The 20166-nt window shown below is 47.1% G+C and overlaps 1 protein-coding gene across 1 annotated transcript in view; it reads right to left on the bottom strand.

The window, feature by feature from the left end:
• The window catches only part of PIK3C2B (phosphatidylinositol-4-phosphate 3-kinase catalytic subunit type 2 beta), a 138701-nt gene that overhangs the window by 15441 nt on the left and 103094 nt on the right, over positions 1-20166 (bottom strand). Inside the window, exons 15-21 of the mRNA XM_084853231.1 lie at positions 19352-19494; positions 12148-12336; positions 10781-10874; positions 5160-5254; positions 4279-4459; positions 2666-2773; positions 515-607 (exon numbers count right to left, since the gene is read on the bottom strand). Of these exons, the coding sequence (XP_084709357.1) occupies positions 515-607; positions 2666-2773; positions 4279-4459; positions 5160-5254; positions 10781-10874; positions 12148-12336; positions 19352-19494 (903 nt within the window). The remainder of the gene's footprint in view (positions 1-514; positions 608-2665; positions 2774-4278; positions 4460-5159; positions 5255-10780; positions 10875-12147; positions 12337-19351; positions 19495-20166) is intronic.

Consider the following 20166-nt stretch of genomic DNA (forward strand, 5'->3'; position numbering starts at 1 on the left):
AAAAGAACAGCAACAATGCTCACCACATGAAGTTAGGCCCCAAGAGGGAGGAGAAGTGGCATCTAGGAGCTATTTGGAAGTGGAGAGTGGAGCAGTTCCTTCCTGCTACACCAGGCCCTGGAGAACTATAATTTGGCAAGCAGAAACTGCTATAGTTTCCACACACACACACACACACACACACTTCCTTTTCAAAGCTACAAGGAAAAGAAGGGAAAGGGGCCAGGGAGGGACGCCTGGCTAAAGAGGCTAGGCAGTGTTCACTGGAGTCCATGAATGGTTTTTCTCCAATGGGCCCACAGTTTTTCTCTCAAACCTGCTTGCCACATACTAAAAAGTCTAATCAAGGCCCTTAATCTGATGCTTTAGAAGGCACAAGAGCAAACTGCAGGACATTGCGTGATCACCAGCAGCCTGCACTGCTAGATCAGAGGATCTTCAGGTTTGTTCAGAAGCATCTGGGCAGAGAGAGGAAAGCGGTAGCCATAACCAGAGAAGAAATAGTAGGACTCACCTTAAAGATAACACGGATATTCTCCCCAAGAGGGTCGACATTCTGGAAGGAGAGCTTCAGAGGGACAGCATTGGAGTTGAAATAGGAACAATCCTGCAGCCAAGGGAAGAGGGAGACGGGAGTGGGGGCATGATTAGAACAGCCAGTGTTACGATCAAGCATCCTAGCAGCATGAGAGCTGAGGGCTCCCTGGCACTGGCAGAAGGACTATCACAGGACACAGGCTTAGGAGGCAGCACACCTCAAGGGTTCGGCTTTATCCCCTCCAGGGTAAGTCCAACCCACCCCAGATATCTGGGTTTTCTTTCTCTTCAGAATAGTTCTTTTTAGGTTATACTTCTGATGATGCTCCATTAAAATGTGCAGGAACTTGAGGGTAGAGGGCTGTCCTTAGTTCTGACTACTAGGTCTTGTGGTAAGCACTTGGGAGATTCTTTTTACACCCAAGTGTGTTGCCAAGAGGCAACAGTTCTTTTTGGGATTCAGAATATAATGAACACACCAATGGGTGATGGCTAAAGATTTTATTAAGCAGAAGCAAATTAACACAGCAGAAAAGCAAAACACAAGGACTGCAGCAAGAAACGTCAAAGCAAGATTATAAGGCTTATGTCCGTACAGTTGCTGGGAACTCCCTCCAAACGGCAACAGACGTGACTCCAATTATGGCCTGGTACACAGCACCTTTCTGGATCAGCCCACATTGAGATCCCACCCTGGGAGTGTCTCAGGGATTCATATATACTATTATGTTCATATTAATCCCGCCCCTATCCTGGCCATACTCCAATTACTTCAAAAATATTTGACAGTAAGCCAGCATAGATAATTCCATGACTATCCCAGCTACCCTCCTTATAAGTGGCCAAGCTTGAGATCTCACCAGAGGCTTATCTACTAGCCTCTCAAGTTGTTCAGTCTCCAACAGACTCTGGGAAATAATGAGAAGAAGAAGCGCTGCTTAGCTTAAAGCAACAGGCCCAACAGGAAGTCTAGGCACAGAAGGAGAACTGTTGTTGTGCACCTCTAACTCCTCGCAATAATAATGGCTTGCGCATTTCCACTACACCCAGCCACATGGAAAAAATATAGTATTTCATATGAATTTGGCTCCTCCACACAGGAGATCCACCTCATATACAGTCTTTCACTGCACATCTATTAAATGTGCTACCCAGACGACTATTGACCCAGGGAGGCAGGAAGCTGAAGTGGATACAAAGGGCCTTTCCAGACTGCAATTTTTGATGCAAAAATGGTGATTGTTAGTATGGCCATCCTCTACTGCATCCTTTCCTAACCTGGTGTCCTCCAGATGTAGTGAGTAATGACTATGCAGGCAGGGGATACTGGGACTTGTGATCCAACACATCTGGAGGGTGCCAGGTTAGGAAAGGCTGTTCTACTACAAAGCTCCCCCCCCCCCCCGCAGTAGAGTTTTTCTGCCATTAATTCTGTGAAAACAGGATATTGCAGTCCTGGACAGAATTTAGAAAAATCCAGGACTCCCCCTCTCCCCTTTTGAATAACGTTGAAAGATTCAAAGTCAAGGAGGTGGCCTTGGATGAGAAATAAAAGTATGCCAGGCTGATGCAATATGGGACTGAAAGTCAAGAGATACAAGAGACTGAAGGAGAGATACAGATCAGATGGTATTACATCAACCAAAAATACAAGGCGGAAGTGATGTGACAGATTAAGTGATGTTAATGGTTCAGTGGTAGAGCACAGGCTAAGCCAGTGATTCTCATCCTGACGAGCTGACCTGTTGCGTAGCAGCTTGTTACGCAGTGGAGACAAAGCACCTACACCTCAAGCCTGGCTGTGCAGACGGTGCTGCTAAGCTTCGGCAACTTCAATACTAGGAACACAGGAAGCTGTCAGACCACTGGTCCATCAAGCTCAGTGTCATATACTGACTGGAAGTGGCTCTCCAGGGTTTCAGGCAGGGGTTTCTCTCAGCCCTACCTGGAGATGCCAAGGATTGAACCTGGGACCTTTAGCATGCAAAGCTTGCGCTCCCTCACTGAGCTATGGTCCTTCCTAGGAACACAGGATGCTCCACTGAATGATTCCTAAGCAACTGAAGGAAAACCATCTCATTCTTCTACTGTACCACAGCAACAGTGTTTCTGGCAGTCAGAACCCTACCCTGGGCACGATCCCCTTCACCAGCAGGCTGGGGCTCAGCGGTAGGCGGCAGGAACCACTGACATTGAAGAACTGCTTTACATCCTCCAGCCCTTCACGAAGGATGGCCTGAGAAAACAACAACACAGAAGACATTTAAGAGGGAATGCCCCATTATTTGATCGGCAGTCTGCCCCAAGTACCTCTTGGGGTAGACTGTGGAAAGTACCCTTTCCACAACAGATCTGTGCTTACAAGTCATTCCAACACTGGTCATGGCATCGCCAAAAGCCAGGTCCCTACAGGGTGTCCATTCTTGCCATTACATTTGGGGAGCACCATCTGTATGCTGTGGTAACCCTCCCCCACCAACCAGGTTTTGCATCAAGAAGCACTGTGTCCAGCTATGCAGTTAAAGCATTTGTGACTGCAATGAAGCTGAGTTTCATGACATAATAATACTACTAATAATGATAATTAATAATAATCTATTTATAGTCTGCTTTTCAGGATAAAAAGCAGATTCACAAAGCAGATTACAACTTGTTTTAAAATACATAACCAAGCCCTAAAAACAATAAAACTTAAATACATACATTATTAAAACAACCAATAAGCTATAACAAAAAAATAACAACAACAATAAATCCTTAAGTTAAAAGCACAGTACACTAGTAACACTAACCCAATGCAGATTGGCAGACTTTGCAAATCAAGTTCTGTGTGTTCAAATATGCAACTACATTTAGCGAAATGAAGCATCCTTTGCTTCCAAGGTTTAGGGTACAATCCGATGGCTGCTAGACAGCAGCTAGACAGCCATAGGTTTGGTTGGTTCCTGGAGAATTGCTTCCCCGCTCCCTCCCCCACCGCCTCGTCCTTGGGCTCCATGTTCCGAAGAGCAACATGGAGTGGGGCAAAAGGGGGCGTTCCCGGGGGCGGAGAGGTGCAGAAGCCACTTTATGAGGCTTCCTATGTGCCATCCATCCTCTCCCCACCCACCCAGAACCGCTCCGGCTAGATAGCCAAAATCAGCCATCTAGGCAGTAATGCAGGGCAGCCGGAGCAAAGAGGAGAAGATCCCCTCCGCGCTCTGCCTGCCCTGCATTGGATAGATGGTCGCCTCCAATTTTGGAGGTGTCTGCCTATCCACATACGATTGCTCCTTCTGTCTTTTCAACTTGGCATGAGGTATGACGCCAGAAGTCAAAAAGGGGAAAGGGAAGAGCTTGCACTGCAGTTCACCAACCTGGTAAGACAAACATCCTGCCATCGATTCAGGTTGCAGAACTGGGCAAACCCATTAAGAGGCACCTCAGAACATGTATAAGCAAGGAAAATTGTATAACAGTCTGGATGACCTGCCACCAGATTCTTACCTCTTTTACTACAACACTGCTTTATGGAAGAGGCTGAACATTTAACCCAGATCATCGCTTCTTGCTAGGAAAGGTTGGCAGAAAGATGCTTTTGAGATCATTATTTTAGTTCTTCTAAAATACAAGGACTAAAATACTGTGCCAGTTTTTAACCAGGGCATGCTGTCCCAATAGCTTTGCTGCTTCATTCTTCCTTTGCCACCACTCCTTCTCCCAGACATAGTGGAATACAGAGATGCCCACAAATGCATGTACCTGTCGAGATGATGGAGCAGCTTCACGGACCTGCTGAGCCAGCTTCGCCAGGGTGTTAACGAGCCAGCATTGGTGGTCGAACTCCTCGCGCAAGCCCTTCCCACAGCAGCACAGCAGAGCCGCCAGCAGGTACTGGTAACGGATGCTGAACTGAGAATCCTTAAGACCATCTTTCAGCAGCCTAGGGAGATGGGGACACTGTCATGGGAAATCGTGGGGTTTATGGGGAAGACATACATGTCCAAACCTTAGGCAGACCAAGTCAATCTGCTCAATATTCATGATTAATTCTACAGCCAAATTGTAGTTGTTGCCCCCAAAAAAGGGTTCCAAAAATTTGCAAAGAGGGAAAAATAAGCAAAGGGATGTTTGGGTAATGAAACATGAAAAGGGGGCTCAGAGGGAGGGTCAGATAATCATTCAAATCACTCATGTTCTCAGCGCCCTGAAACTGCCAATGGAGTTTTCAAATGGCTTTCATGACAGCTAGAAACTTGTGGGGGTATCTTAATTTAAAAAAATAAGGCAGAGATGTTCAGCAACCCAGTTCTGAATCAAGTTATCAGATTCTGTATAAACAAAATTCCACACAAAAAAGGAACACAGAGAGCACGAAGTTCCCCTGTCTATAATGTATGCAGGGAGAAAGCTTAACAAAGAAATCTTTTATCAAAAAGGCTGATGATCTTCTAGAGAATGGGAGCTAAATGTTCTGGCCTTTGAGATAAAAATAGCTTGAAACTTGCTCTGGTCTCTGCTAGCAAAATTGAAGTTGGGTGATCATAACTCCTTCATCCATTTCTTTCCTTCGTTCTCCTTTTTTAAAGTCACTATGCCTCTATGTCTATTCCATATATCAACAGCACATCCGCCAGCATTACCAGAAGAAATAGTGGGTGATCCTCAGGTCACAGATGGCTCGCTTCATAAGAAACCGCACCAGAGGGCTGTCTAGGTAGCATTCATATTTGAGGGCCTGGGAGGGGAGAAGAGATTGGCTTCTTATTAGACAGACAGGCCAGATGTGGACAGATTGCCATTTTCTCAACTGGTCAGCACATAAGAACTGCAGAAGCAGGGAAGCACAAAGACAAGAGAGGAACAGGATGCCAGTTCTCCTCACAAACGTCTGGACCGGTAAACAACCCACACTCATTCTAGTCTTGGAGTACCATGAGTGAGCGAGCTTGCTCAGGTTCTTTGGTTATCCAGTCAGCTTATATTCCTGGATTTACTTATTTTTTACATCATCTCCTGCCCCCCCTGCAAGGAGCTTCCAGGGGTAGACATGGAGTTCTCCCACTATAACCCCCATACACCCCTGTGAGAACAGTGGCTTGCTGGAGGCTATTCTGTGAGCGTCCTGTCTTGGCAGGCGTGTGAACCCAGTCCCAAGTCTACTACACAACCCTGGCTCTCAACATAATACTTGGCGTCAACGTCGTGCATTTCAAGTACTGCTCAAAAGACTCATTTCTTCACTGCAAGCTGGTAGGGCATGCACTTCCTGCTCTTTCTTTTGCCTAAATCCACAGAGGTGTCCTTCCCATGCTAACTCTGTCTAGCAGCAGCAGAAAGGGAAACGTCCCCCCCCAATTCTCTCCTCTCCTTTCCTGCCTTGGCAAGTATGAATCACCATGGCCTGCATCCATGAGGCCAACACCAGACAACCCTCGCTAGCTCCTGATGGGTGGCACTCCCTTCTCCTGTCCGCCAATTCCACCCCAGCCAGACAGAATAAAGATGGAGTGTTTTTATAGGGTTATGCCATCTTCAGCTTGACACTGGAGGAGACCCGGACCAGTTTGCACTTAACTTGGAGCCTAGCTTGATAGTTTAGGCTATGCAGAACCAACACTGATTGATTCGGTCTTGTACCCTGCTTCTCTCACTCTGATCCCTTCCCCGGAAGTATTGCTAGGAAGCTAAGAGATTCAGGGTCCAATCTTTCTGTTGCCATCAGTGGAAGGCTGGGTTGTTTTTGTTTTTAAAAAGCTTAATTGTCAAATAGAAGAGGGGATGGGGGGGTACACAGTTCCTCCCCAACTGTGTTCCCACTGGACGACCCCCCCCCCCGCTTACATGGCAGCTAACCTTAGGAAAAAAACACCCATTGGCCCCAATGGTAAGATTTTTTTCTAGTTTAATGGTCTATGATGGCTGGGCCATTTATGCCAGCTGTCTGAACAGGTCTAGTATTTCATCGAAATTGTTTTTAAATTTTGTTCATTTAATTTTTTATGCTGTATTTTATCTTGGGAATTGTTGTGAACAGCCCAGAAAGCTTCAGTTATTGGGCTGCATAGAAATTAAATTAAATGAATGAATAAACAAACAAACAAACAATTGACATGCAGAAGTATGGGGGATATTGCAGCATGTGGGGAGTGGGGGGGTAAACTCTTCTCTCCCCAGCTGCAATCCCCCTTGATCATTGCTCCCTGCATGGCAATTAAGCTGAGAAAAACTTCCATTGGCATCAATGGAATTAGGGGGCAAGGAATGGATCTGGGGCCCTGAGAAACAGGGCCCAGGGTTAACAATGCCCCTGCCTCCCCCTCCCTTAATGAAATCTACCTAATTCAGACTCTGGGGTGTGGTTGTTTACTAGAGCATCCCAAGGAGCCATCATCCACTTGCTTAGCTGCTTGAGCCATATTACAAACTTGGGTCTAAGGAAGGGGAAGGAGAAGGAGAAGGAGACCTGCAACTTACTCAGTGTTGTCTGGAGAGGTGTGTGTGTGTGTGTGTGTGTGTGTGTGTGTGTGTGTGTGTTTTAGCAGGAAGCAGATCTTCCTCCCTGCTTAGAATTACAGTTTCTGCGGTACTCTCCAGCTCAGGAATATGAATATAAAGGGGAGTGATGGCAATATTCTTTTAAAAGGTGTGTGACAAGGAGTTCACCGTACAAGGGTGTTGTGAATACCTTCACGCTGCATTGCTCGCTGAAGTGGAGTGTGAGGAACAAGCATCTATGGGACATTATGCAAGGCAGATGTAACTGTAATATATCTTAGATGAGGAGTGCGGGAGAAGCTACACTAATATAGCAGTAACCACCATGGGTACAGGCACCACTGTCCCTCTGCTGTACAGCTGTTAGGCACTGTAGCTGCCCAAAGCAGTCCCTTCCTTGAAAACCTAATATGGGTCAGCTGTCTATGTCTAAAGGCTTTCCCCTGCACAGACAAGCAAAGTAATGTAGAAAATGCATTTTATTGTTTGAGAGAGGCAGACAGCCTCAAAAGACAGGCAGCCTTGCATCAAGGACAACAGCCAGAAATACAACCCATTGACTTCAATAGGTCTTACTCCCATGCAAGCAGGTCTAGGATTACAGCCTTAGGGTGCAATCCTACGCATGTGTAGACACAGAAAAGGCCTACAACTCCCAGCATTCCCCAGCCAACATAGCTAGCTGGGGAATGCTGAGAGTTGTAGTCCTTTTCTCTGTCTACACATGCATAGGATCATAGAATCATAGGGATGGAAGGGGCCTACAAGACCATCGAGTCCAACCCCCTGCTCAGTTCAGGAAGCCTGATTCCCAGGCGGTCTCCCATCCAAGTACTAACCAGGCCTAACCCTGCTTAGCTTCCGAGACCAGACAAGACTGTTGTGCCCTTAATGGATTTTTTCTGATCAGAAAAAGAAAAGATGGAAGAGGAGGTGGGAAAAGACGGGAGGGTTACAAATGGAAGATGATGGATGCTTCCAGATGGAAGGCTTCTAGCACTTACAGTCAGAAAGCACTATGCGGCTATTCCATCTTCTCTTCCTTAATGGATTGTTTCCAGTAAGGAAAGAAGATGGAAGAAGCATTGGGAAAACATGGGAGGGTTACAAATGGAAGATGACAACGTCTGAACTCCCCGTAAAATGAGGCAGTACAATTGCACAATGAAAGCATCATCTGAAGGCACCCAACATCATCTGGACACCCACCCACCCACGCAAGTAAAATTCTGTGTTTGGGGCAGAACAACTGCAGATAAAAGCCTCATCTGAAAATGCCCCTGCAGAGGATCAGGAGACTGCTCAGCCTTCAAAAAAGGAAGCCCAGCCTGACATGCTGCTTCTCCAGGCTGCCTTGAGATGCTACCAAGACCAGATTTGCAGCAAATCTTGAGCCAGAGCCTGAAGAAGCCCCATTGTCTGCTTCGAGTGCAGTTTCAGCAGCTGTTGTTACACAGGAGTGTGTGCGTATCTGTAAGTTGTACTTTCCTGTGGGTTTTGCACAGTCCTTATGACACAGAAACTTCTGTTAAAGTTTATCTCTGAAACTCAGACACTCAGTGCTCTTCCCCCCCCCCCCACAGCCAGTTTTGCGGATTCATTCACTGCAGCCAAGTTTGCAGAAGCCCTTGATGCTCTCCTTGGTGTTACTTAACATGACAAAGCAATATTAATCCTGCCTTGCATACTATAGCTACAGATCAGCAGTCTGTAGGAGGGGAAACCTAGCCACATCATACAGTCTTGTCCCTCCCTGTGCTGCCCAGCTGATAGGGAAACAGCTGAGCAGCAGAGGGAAAATGGGGCTGTGGAGCCAACAAGGCCATGGAGACAGGACAGGGTTTGGCAGGAGAAGCTGGGGGAGGCCTGGATAGTCATATCTGGCTGGCAGGCCACTGCTTCCCCTTACTATAGTGCAGCATTCCCCAACCTGGTGCCCAATATATGTTTTGGACTACAACTCCCAGCAACCCCAGCCAATGGTCAAGAATGTTGGGAGCTGTTGTCCAAAACATTTGGAGGGTGCCCCAGGTTGGGGAAGGCTGCTATAATGAGTAAGAAGAGACACAGTAACTCAACAGGGGTTTGTGACACTTGTGAAGCCACATACCACACAGTACCCACAACAGAACTGAATGTGCAGTCAGGATTGGGGTGGATTCTATTTTCTCAAAACTATTATGGTTTGAATGCTAGGGGAATGAGATATCCTCATAAGAGAAGCACACCCCTGAGAGAAGATGTATGGATGGTGCACAATGCAGGAAAAGCAGATGCTTCCCTCTCCCTCACATAACCTCATTGCTTGGAAAGTCTCTAATAAGACTTCTACAAAAAAAATCAATTAATGCAGCACTATTACCACATTACACTTTACATTCTAAAACAATATGTATTTATTTTTACCCTGGGCACTTCAAACATTATAACAACCTTCATGATCACACAAGCAAAGAAATTAAAGCATGGTGAGAAGAGCAGACCTTTTGCCCTTGCTCTTTTCAGCAAGTGTGGCAATAATAGTTTCAATTTACACTGCAATTGTGAGAACATTTTAGACAAAGAAGTATGCAAGACATAGGTTCATGTTAACACAGAGGGAACATTCCCACAAGCATTCTCCAAAAGACAGAGGGGGGCAGAAGAGCCACCCTTTCTCTACATTCCAATCACCAAAAGATTAAAAATGGAATAGTTAAACATTATTTAGGAGTAATCTATGTGTGTGAAATATTCTGGTTTAATACAGTCCCTCCTAGAGCAGCCTTCCCTGACCTGGTGCCCTCCAGCCATGCTGGCTGGGAATGATGGGAATTGTAATCCAACACATCTGGAGGGCACCCGATTGGGAAAGAGCACAGAGGGACAAATTGTGGGGACAAAAACGGAAGGCAAAAACGATTCCCAATTAACTGCAGAATTCAGGAATGTGATCTGAAGAACATGAACTATTGACATCAGTTCCAATGACATTCACCCTCTGCTTAGCATTCTTTGGTCAATATCATCCTGTTTTAACCCTGATTGCTCTGTTATCTCTAGCACACACTAGCAGGAGCTTAGCAACCTGTCCTCAAGATACCAGAAACTAACCTTTGTTCCAAATTCCAACCATTTGGAGAAATGCTGGTCGAGGAGAGCATTTGAGATACTATCCCAGTTGTAAGCACTTTGGCATAGCTACATCCTTCCCACATTCCTCCCGGGACACAAGACACTGATGCACATGCCGCGAAACTAGCACAGTGCCGAATTTTTTGAACTATTCACTTTTGACCATTCATGGGGGGAGGGGCAAAAAGAAATTGCACCCAAAAAGTGTGAGAAGGGGTGAGACTCCTGGAGCAATTTCCCAGGGCGCAGGGCTTCAGTGCTTACCTTACTCTAAGGAGGTGGGTGGTGGTGGTGGTATGTGTGGTCTTTCTTTTACCATCTTTATCCCATTCTGTCCTGGCAGCCTCTCTGGCTGCTGGAGCTTTCTGGAAAACCTCTAAAAGACTTAAGCAGGGCTCCCTCCCTTGGGGCTTCCCTGTGCTGCTGCCTGATGAGTGCCTGAAAGCTGAGCGAGGAGCTGTTCTTGTTGTTTTTAAAAGTCCTTTTAACAAGAACAACTACAACAACAAAACCAAACCAAGAATGCCTCCCTTAGCTTTCAGGCACTCAGCAGGTGGGGTTTGGGCACAGCAATACCCAAAATAGATCAGAAAGATTTCCCAGCTAACATGACAAAGCTGTGGACCTTCTTGCAATCAGCACACTGACTTACCTGTACCAGCTGGGGCAGATAATCTAGGAGCTCAGCATCAGATATGGAATCAATCCATTGCACAGCTGTCCTCCTCACCTCCTGATCTGGGAACCTGCAGCCACATACCAGTATTTGAGTTTACTACAGATGCTCACTAAAGAGGATGAATCCCACTTCTGTGTGGATAAACACCTTGAATAGTGTGGCAACACAGCTTACCAATCATGCACTTTTCCTAGAAAAGCACCGAATTGACACCAGTTGTGGACTACTACATGGTGACTATTTGCATATATAGAGGCATGTAGTGCTCACTGGAAGGACAGATACTGAAGCTCAAATATTTTGGCCACCTAGTGCGAAGAGAAAACTCACTGGAAAAGACCCTGATGCTGGGAAAGATTGAAGGCAAAAGGAGAAGGGGATGGCAGAGGATGAGATGGCTAGATAGCATCACCGATGCAATGAATATGAACTTGAGCACACTCCAGGAGAGAGCGGAGGACAGGAAGGCCTGGCATGCTATGGTCCATGGGGTCACGAAGAGTCGGACACGACTTAACGACTGAACAACAACAAGTATAGCACACATATGCACATGTGGCCAACTGAAAACAGTGCTTCTATTTGAGCATGGTACAAGACTGTGACTCATATAGCAATTGTACACTTTTTCCCACAAGCACCACATTTACACCATTTGTGGGCGTAGACATGGTGATCATGTTCAGATACTGGGGCATGTGCAACCAGTTGAGCATAACTTAGCACTCAGCAACTTATATAACAACTGTATGCTTTTTCATAAGAGCACCGAATGTATACCATTTGTAGACATACATAGTGGGCCATGTGTTATTAGTCCACAACCGGTGGACTAATAACGCCTCTGGTGTTTTTCTGAGAAAGTGCTGAGAAAAAATGAGCAGGGAATTCTCAGTATCATTTATTGAAAGCAAGTCTTAGGCAAGCTGATCTTAGGCAAGTTTCCTCAGCAGCGCTTTCCACTGAACTCACTGGGTTTTACTGCTAGTTAAGTACACATAGGATTGCAACCTGAAGATGTGGCACATACAGACACTTTAATCCAGCCACCAGTATGAAGGGGCTTGGGCGGGGGGAGATCAAGGCTGGGGGATCTAACTGGTCAAAATGCAATGTTAGAACAAGGATCAGAACTTTAGGCCATTGTACACCTAGGGCAGGAGTGGGCAACCTCTGGCCCTCCAGATGTTTTGGCCTACAACTCTCATTAGCAACAGCCAGTGGAGCCAACAGTGAAGGATGATGGGAACTGTTGGCCAAAACATCTGGAGGGCCACAGGTGTGCCTTCCACCACTCACTCTCACAGGGAGAGCAACAGGCTTTCAGGAAGATTCCTTACGCTGCATGTAGAAGCCCAAGGGCATCCTGATGGTTCATGTGTGTCCATTGCTTCAGCAGGGCATAGATGTCAGGCAAGCAGGCCCACTCCCAGCTTGGGGCACTAGCAAGCAGCAGAGGCAGCGAGCCTGGTTGAGAGTGGCAATAATAACGCTTCTCCCATAGCCGCTTCCGATCAGCATCCGTTAACCTGAGACAAGAGGAAGCATAAGATCAGTCCAGAGACACCCAGGCTATTTTAGCCATGATGACTAAACAGACTCTCCACGTGCAGAGGTGGTAATACCTCTCCATACTGTGCCCTCTTTGTAAGCTATCCAGAAGCTTGCAGCTGGCCACGACTGGAGACAGGATGCTTCATAAGATGGACTTTGGTCTGATCTAGGAAAGCCCTAGTATTTTAAGAGAAGTTTATGTGTGTTCTGTGCAGATCAAAGGCATAAGGAAGGTGGAAAGTGGGAAATATTTTACTGTACAGTGTGTCTGCTTGAGCAAGGGAGGGGTGTGTGTGTATGTATATACACATGTATATACCCCCCCACACACACATACACTTAAAGGGAGGCCCACAGGTTGAGGTTGATGTTACTGCTCAGATGATGTAACTTCAAGACCTGGTACGTGAATTTGCTCGTTTTCCTCCTCCCATTCGATTGTGAGCCTGTGAGTAGGACTGTGCTTAAATAATAATAATAATGATAATGATGATGATGATGATGCCGCATTTTAAAAATATGTTACTGTTCGGGATATCGCCATCATAGAGAGGATGTTGCTTTGTGTAGCCACCAGAGAGCAGCAAAGCCACTGGGAAAAAAGGATGTGCCACTTAATCTCATAAGGAACAGTATTGTTGGGTGTTTCAATTATCAGTCCATCCATTTTCTCCATGAAGATGATGGGATCAGGTGGCTAATGAGGAAACATAAAGCAATTCCATCCCCAGCCTAATGGGATCAAAGGTTCTCCTGCCCGAAGGGCAGCAGGAAGAAAGGGAGCTATAGCCCATGATGAAGTATAGGAGCACCAGGGGAAGTGGTCTGTCTCCTGTTAGGAGTAATGGAGCTATTTGGATAGAATGAAGGACCTTTGCTCTTGCTTCAAGCTCTCCCTGCATTTTCCCTGTCACCCGCCCCCCTCCTACAGCACTGACGGTTCAACATGCGTCTGAATGGGGCGGGGGAGGTTTAATTTTATAGAGGACAGTCCTCTGTGTAAAGACATCCTCGTGTCAAAGGGCTGTCCAGTCCAGTTTAAAGATAAAGAACCATAAGAAGCTAGGAGAGCAGGAGCCTTGAAGTTGCCCATCCACAGTGAACACCTGGACAGCAGACTGAGCAGGCACCCAGGTCACCTGGTCACAATCTCCCCGTGGCGACATGTATCGTTTCTATTTAAGATGCAATAATTAATTTGAAATGTACATCTATACATACAAATAATTCACATGTGCTTGTTTTATGCAAATCTGTGCCCTCTTTCGTCCCCTTTTTTTGGCAATGCCTACGTGGTTGCCCTATACACCTCTAATCCCAAATATACAGGAGTAAGCTACTCCGAAGTGAAAAAAAGGCAACTTCTTGTTATTACTTGACACATTCCGCAATCAAACTGTAGCACTGAGAACAATTTCCCAGGGTTGAGGCCTGGCTCTAACCAAGCCCTTCTGAGCTGCGTTGGCAAAGCAGCACGAGGAGGACCGAAATGCAGAGAAGAGTTGGAGGGAGACCAGGGCTGGTTTTGTGAGAGGCTGCAGCTAGGCTCTGGGGCCATCAAGATCAGCCCCGCTGCATTGTTACTCAAATGGCAGGGAGGCTGGCAGTAGGAACGCTGGCCAAGCTTGACAGGAGGCAATCGCATAATAGGCCTAGCTGTGTTCCCAGAGGTTTCCTTTAGCCATCTCCAGGAAGTTCATTCACTCAGCCAGAACAAAGAGGAAGGAGAGTGAAAGTGTTGCCCACTCATGAGAACCTCACATCCCAGAGTGACCCAGAGCAGACGGGAAAGGAAGTGGCACTGCCTCCTTCACAAAGCCAGGAAGGGCCTGCCTGCCTGCCTGCCTGCCTGCCAGACAGTCGATAGCACTGAGCTTTTAGCCAAACAGCTGCCAAGGCTGAGGAAAAGCGGGGGTGGGCGTGAGGACAGCTTAACATCTGATCATCTAATATTGTAAGTCCAGGATCAAGAACAGGGTTGGAGGTAGCCAGAAAATGAATGGAGATCACCTTAGACACCTAGCTTACAAATCTCCTTTCCAACTACACATTGCAGTTGTGAATGTGGTGGGAATCATCAGACTAAAAACGCACACCACTTTCCTCTTTCAATGTGCTTAGACAGACAGGGACTGTGATGGCTTTCACATTTAGGCCAGTCTTCCCCAATCTGGCACCCTCTAGATGTGTTGGACTACAACTCCCAGCATCCCTTAGCCAGCCATGCTGGGCACCAGGTTGGGGAAGGCTGCACTGGGCATTATCGCTAAAATTCCCATCCTTTGTTCACTCATTTTTTACGGAGCGTCCAAAAAAATGTTGGTGGCAGCCCCTTGAATTCTAGTATTTTCCATGTATGGGGTTTTCCCCCAAAACCAGGTTTATGGAAGTGTGGGGGGCGGGGGGAGGTAATAAAATTATGGGAATTTGGGGAAGTAATGTAATTGCAGCCCCAGTCTATTTAGTGTTGACAGGAAAAGTGCTGTTGGGGCTTTGAAGGGCTCCTGTGCCTTTCATTCAAGCAGTCCCTATTTGCAGGTTCAGCCCATTTGGGGGAGAACTTGGACCAAGGAGGAAAGGCAGTGCTGGATAACATAGTGCTACATTAAGTGCTTGTGTGGAACCCTGTGCTTTAATTCCACTTCCAGCTAACTGCAGGGAAGCAAAGCTTCGGCAGCACTAAAGGGACCTAGCATGGCAGCAGCCAATGTTAATATTGTTAGAATATGCCAAGTAAGGACAGTCCCACTTCAGTCCTTACCGGCACTTTAGGCATTAAATGGATGATTGGGGGCCGCTCTAATTGCCAATGCAAGGCAGATATGGCTTTCACAATAGAGATTATTCCAGGGTGAGAGCCACACTACTCTGCATCCACAGAGAATAATGGCCAATGGAGGCTTTCAGTTTAAAACTGGGAGTGCAGACTGTGCGCACCTTTACTCCTTTGCTGCCTCTGTAGCAGTGGTGGGGAACCTTTTCAACCTGAAGGCCACATTCCCATGCAGGTAATCTTCCTGGGCTCGCTTGCCAGCGGTGGGCGGGGCCAAAGCCACATAGACACCCCCTTCACACACTCCGCTCCATCCACACACATGCATGCATCTGGATCATGCTTCCCTGCTGGCTGCTGAGAAAGGGATCTCTTCCTCCATCAGCAGTTTGGTAGTGGGACCCTGCAGCTACGCACCCTCCTCCTTGCTCCTCAGCTGAACTCCCTTCTCCCTGTGATCTCGTCTTCCCCACCTCGATGCTGCTCAGCTGATTGGCAGGAAACAGTGAGGAAAATGGGGCTGTGAAGGGGGCACAGCCTGGGAGGAGAGGCTGGTGGGCCGCATCTGGTTCCCCACCCTTGCTCTGTGGAATATGCAGCAAGGCCCAGAAGGCTTCTACTTCTACAAACAGCCATGGGGGCGCAGTGATTAGAGTGTGGGACGAAGACTGGCGAGCCCCAGGTTCAAATCCACACTTGGCCATGAAGCTCACTGGGTGACCTTGGACCAGTCACCATCTCTTGCCCTATCCTACCTCACATACAGGCCCAGCTCCAGGTTTTAGGGGGCCCTGGGAAAGCTGCCCTTAGTAGCCACCCTGCACCTCCCAGGCTTACCACTCTGTGGCCAGGCTGCCTGCCTGCCTGTGGCAGCAGCACTGAGCAGAGCTCTCCTTTAACATGAACCGTAACATAGCCAAACAGTTTTGCTTACATTGTATTACATTCTCTAGTCCTGGAAGTTATTTTTCAATAAGTCTGACCAGCAACAGAAAGCACAGAGGTGTTGTGTGCAGATGAGAATGGCTTTTTTACTGTCACTACATGGCAGAGGTGCATTTCCAGCTAGCCATGATGCATACACAGCCTGTACCCATTAGTCCCTCCACCTGGAGGCACCGAGGCAAGTTCTCCGCATCAGCTGGGCTCAGCTTAGGGCTTTTATAGGTTTTCCTCGACAGTGCTCCAAGATCTGCGGTCAGTCCTTCTCCCATCTCAGAGCACAAGAGGCTCTCCAGAGCAGAGCTTCAGCTCCTTTGCTACCCTCCACAGCCCTGATGGTCTCACTGAGTGAAAGTGCTAAACCATGCCTGGGAATAGTTATAGAACAGATGAAGCAGAGTATGCTTGGAGTCCTGACCTCAGAAAGTGAGGAATGGAGGTGGGGGGCAGGGGCAAGCACAGGAGATAAGATGTCTAGACAAAATGTGAGACAGACCCCTCAGGAACAAGGAGTGAGCATAATGGACATGGCAGCAAGAGGAATGACATTTTAAGTCAGAGGTGGATTTCTCGGTATGCTCCTACAGATGATGGGAGGCCACTGCTATTAGCATATGATAATCCAGAGCAGTACACAGTGTGCCAGAACCCCAAAGCAAGAACTAGAAGTATGTGCAGAGCTCATCCACAAACTACATGCCAAGTGGTCTTTAAAAGACATGCTAGGGAAAAAAATGTGCCCACTTCACAGAAGGAGTATACTAGTGAAATCTGATTTTCTAAATCTTTCTGTTGTTTTCCATTAACCTAAAACAAGTAAAAGGTTTGCTGTGAGCCCAACATAATAACAAATAGGTACGCTGGGCCTATCTTTTAAGACAAGGGTGGGAAACCTCTTTCAGCCCGAGGGCCAAGTTCAGTATCAGAGAAGCTCTCAGGGGCTGCATTCCAGTGGTGGGTGGAGCCAAAGGTAAAGGGGCGGGGCCAAAAAAACAAAGATAAAATAGCATGTTGTAGCTTAAAGCTCTTACTGCCAGGAACGAAGCCTTTGAAGAGGCATTTCAACCTTTTAGAATGGGAAAGAAACTGTACAAAAGCCGGGAAACCACCAAACGATTGGTGGCTGGGGGAAAGGGGGTGAGGCTGTCTGGGGAACTCTGGAGGGGTGGATTAGGCTCCCAGGCCTGAGGTTTCTCATGCCTCCTTTAAAATAACTAGTAGGCTAGGCCAGCCCAAACCCTGAACTTCACTCCTGATTGAAGGGAGGATGAAAGCAGAGGCACCCAGTCTTGTAGGAACTATCTTATCCTATGACCCTGTTACTCTTTCTTCCTTCCTCTCCCCTACTGTTGAAATTTAGATTGCGTGTTTCTCAGAACAGAGACCTCTCTTTTTGGTTTATGTGACTTGATAAAACACCATATGCATATATAAAAATAATTTTTTCCCTTCATGGAAGGGGACCGGGTACAACTGGTGAGGAACCAATGACCCAAGTCCATTAGCAAGATATATAGCTGTCATGCCCCGACTGGAGGACTCCTCAGAGGAGGAGGAGCTAGAGGCCCCAGAAGCCCAGGGTGCCCCAGACTAGGGACTGCCACCAGACCCACAGGCGCCTGAACCCTCAAGGGAAGTGGCTGCAGGGCCATCCTTGTCAGGAGAGAGGGACTCTGCCTCTGAGGCAGAGGCTGAGCCACCCTCTGATCCCCGGGAGCATCATCACCTCAAGCGGCAGGCTAGCAGGGCTCCTGTGCGAAGGAGTGCTCGCCTCCAGAAAGGTCTCCTCAGGAGAAAGGGACTCCTCAGGAGTAGGTTCTGGAAAGGGAGCTCTGATTGCTACAGCTGAACTCTGGGTGGGTCTGGCTGGCTTTGGGTTTAAAAGCCTTCACTGGAAACCCAGCCAGTGTTGGAACAACTTGGTCCTTCCAGCCTCTTCCGTGTACATTGCCTACTGAATTGTGCCCTGTGTCTGATGCTCTATTTCCTGACCTTTTGGGTTGCCCAGTGACCCTGCTTCTGGACTGTGTAACGTACCCAACTGTTTTACTGTGTTTGACCTCTGCCTGGATTTTGACCACTCCCACTTTAGCTTAAAACGCCTTGGACTGAAACCTGTGTGCTTGAGCATTGGCTTGCCAACTTGACTGCTCTATTGCCTCGCTCCCTGTACGTGCTTGCAGACAGCCCAGACTTGCTATTTTGAGGGAAAGAAGCCTTTATCCGAGTCACCCTTGTCAGCAAACACAGTCAATGAAAAGCTGGCCCACACTGAGCTGTGCTCTAGAAAGGGGCCATGAAAGCCTCAATCAGTGCCCTCAGAAAAGCTACAGCCCAGCTCATTGCAAGCTTCTGAATGTTAATGTTATACATTAGATGAGGGATGGGCAACATTGTGGCCCTCCAGACGTTGTTGGACTACAACTCCCATCATGCCTCACCATTGGCTATGCTGGCTCGGGATGATGGGTATTGCAGTCCAACAGCATCTGGAGGGCCACACCTTCCCCCATCACTGCACTAGATGGTCCATAGTGTGTCATGCGCAAGGATCAAGCATCAGGCCCCAAGATGCACCATAACTTCTGGACTGACTATGGTAAGGAAAGAACATACCACCTGAATGTAATCTATCTGGCCTTGCTTGGCTATTCCACTCATAAAGAGGAAGAGCTTCCACAACAGCAAGCCAGACACATTGGCCTTTAGGGGAAAACAAACCCAACAGAAAGCCAATGTCAAGACACCTCTTCTGACCTAGCAATAGGATATTCCTGAAAACGACTAAACCAGCCTTCCCCAGCCAGATGCCCTCCAGATGTGTTGGAGTACAACTCCCAATACAAACCCACACAAAATCAATTACGAAACCAGAGACTTACCACTCTTGAGACTGGTTTCAGTAACAAAATCAAACAATAGACCGGGCTTCCCAAACCTGATGCCCTCCAGATGTTTTGGGCAACAACTTCCAGGATTCCTGGCCATGCTGGCTGGGGCTGATTGGAGTTGAAGTCCAAAACATCTGGAGGGCCCCAGGTTAGGGAAGGCTGGCCTACAGAATGGGAGTGGTGCACAGAAGAGCTAAAGAAGATTCCTGAAGGGAAGAGGAGTTGAGCTGTACATTTCATCATCTTAAATTACAAGACCACCGGCTGCCCCACCATTCCTTTTGAGATGCTCAGTTCAGTACCATCAGAAGGTGTCAACTCCCTTGCATGCCTGGGCAGGGGTGCTGGTACAACTAATGGCTTGGGCACACTCCATCCTCTCACCAGTAGAACGATTCCTTCTGCATCACCTCCTTCAGCTTCTGCTGGTCTCCCTCAAAGAGGCTGCTGAAGTTGTACGTGGGACTGAACTCTGCTGCTGGCGGGCTGGTAAACTTGACTTCAAATGCTGAGCTGGGGAAGTCAATCTGCAACAGAAAGGGAAACAAGGGAAACACATGCCCTTTTACTTCTGGCTCCTTGATGTGTTTTTTTTAAAAATATCTTTTCATGTCTTTATTGTTTAATATTGTATTATTCTGATACTTTTATTGCTGTATTTTTAATCATTGTTATGCATTTTATTTTATTGGTTATTTTGTTGTTGTTTGGTTTTTTTATTGTAAACCACCTCAAGGGCATTTGCCAGTTGGGTGGCCTACAAATCTAATAAATACATAAATAAATGTTAAACACAGACTTACTGAGATCTTAGAAGGGCAGATTGGTACTGGGAATATCTTATCCCACATCACCACATGTAACCAGTCCCAAAGAGTCTTAGCCGTCCCAACTGTACCTGAGCATCCTAGTATTGTTCATCTGACTGAGTGTCAATTCAGACATTACATGCGTTAGGTTTAATTTCTCCAGATTTGAAAGAGTACTTTCAGTTTGGGGGAAGGAGAGGATATAAAGGGAGAGAGGAGCCAGAAACAGGCAGACCAGAGAGAGAGGAAGACCAGAGCCTGAAGAGAGAGCAGGAAGAAGCAGCCTGAAGAAGTGTATGTGCAGCTGGTGTAGAGGAACTTGAATTTTTGCACCTTTGTTTTCTCTTATTGCCTTTTGTATCACTCAGCTCTATCCTGTAAATACATTTA

This window comes from Heloderma suspectum, chromosome 4 (genome assembly GCF_057233095.1).
Source record: "Heloderma suspectum isolate Gila_16-S chromosome 4, 16-S_ref, whole genome shotgun sequence".
Classification (NCBI taxonomy): domain Eukaryota; kingdom Metazoa; phylum Chordata; class Lepidosauria; order Squamata; family Helodermatidae; genus Heloderma; species Heloderma suspectum.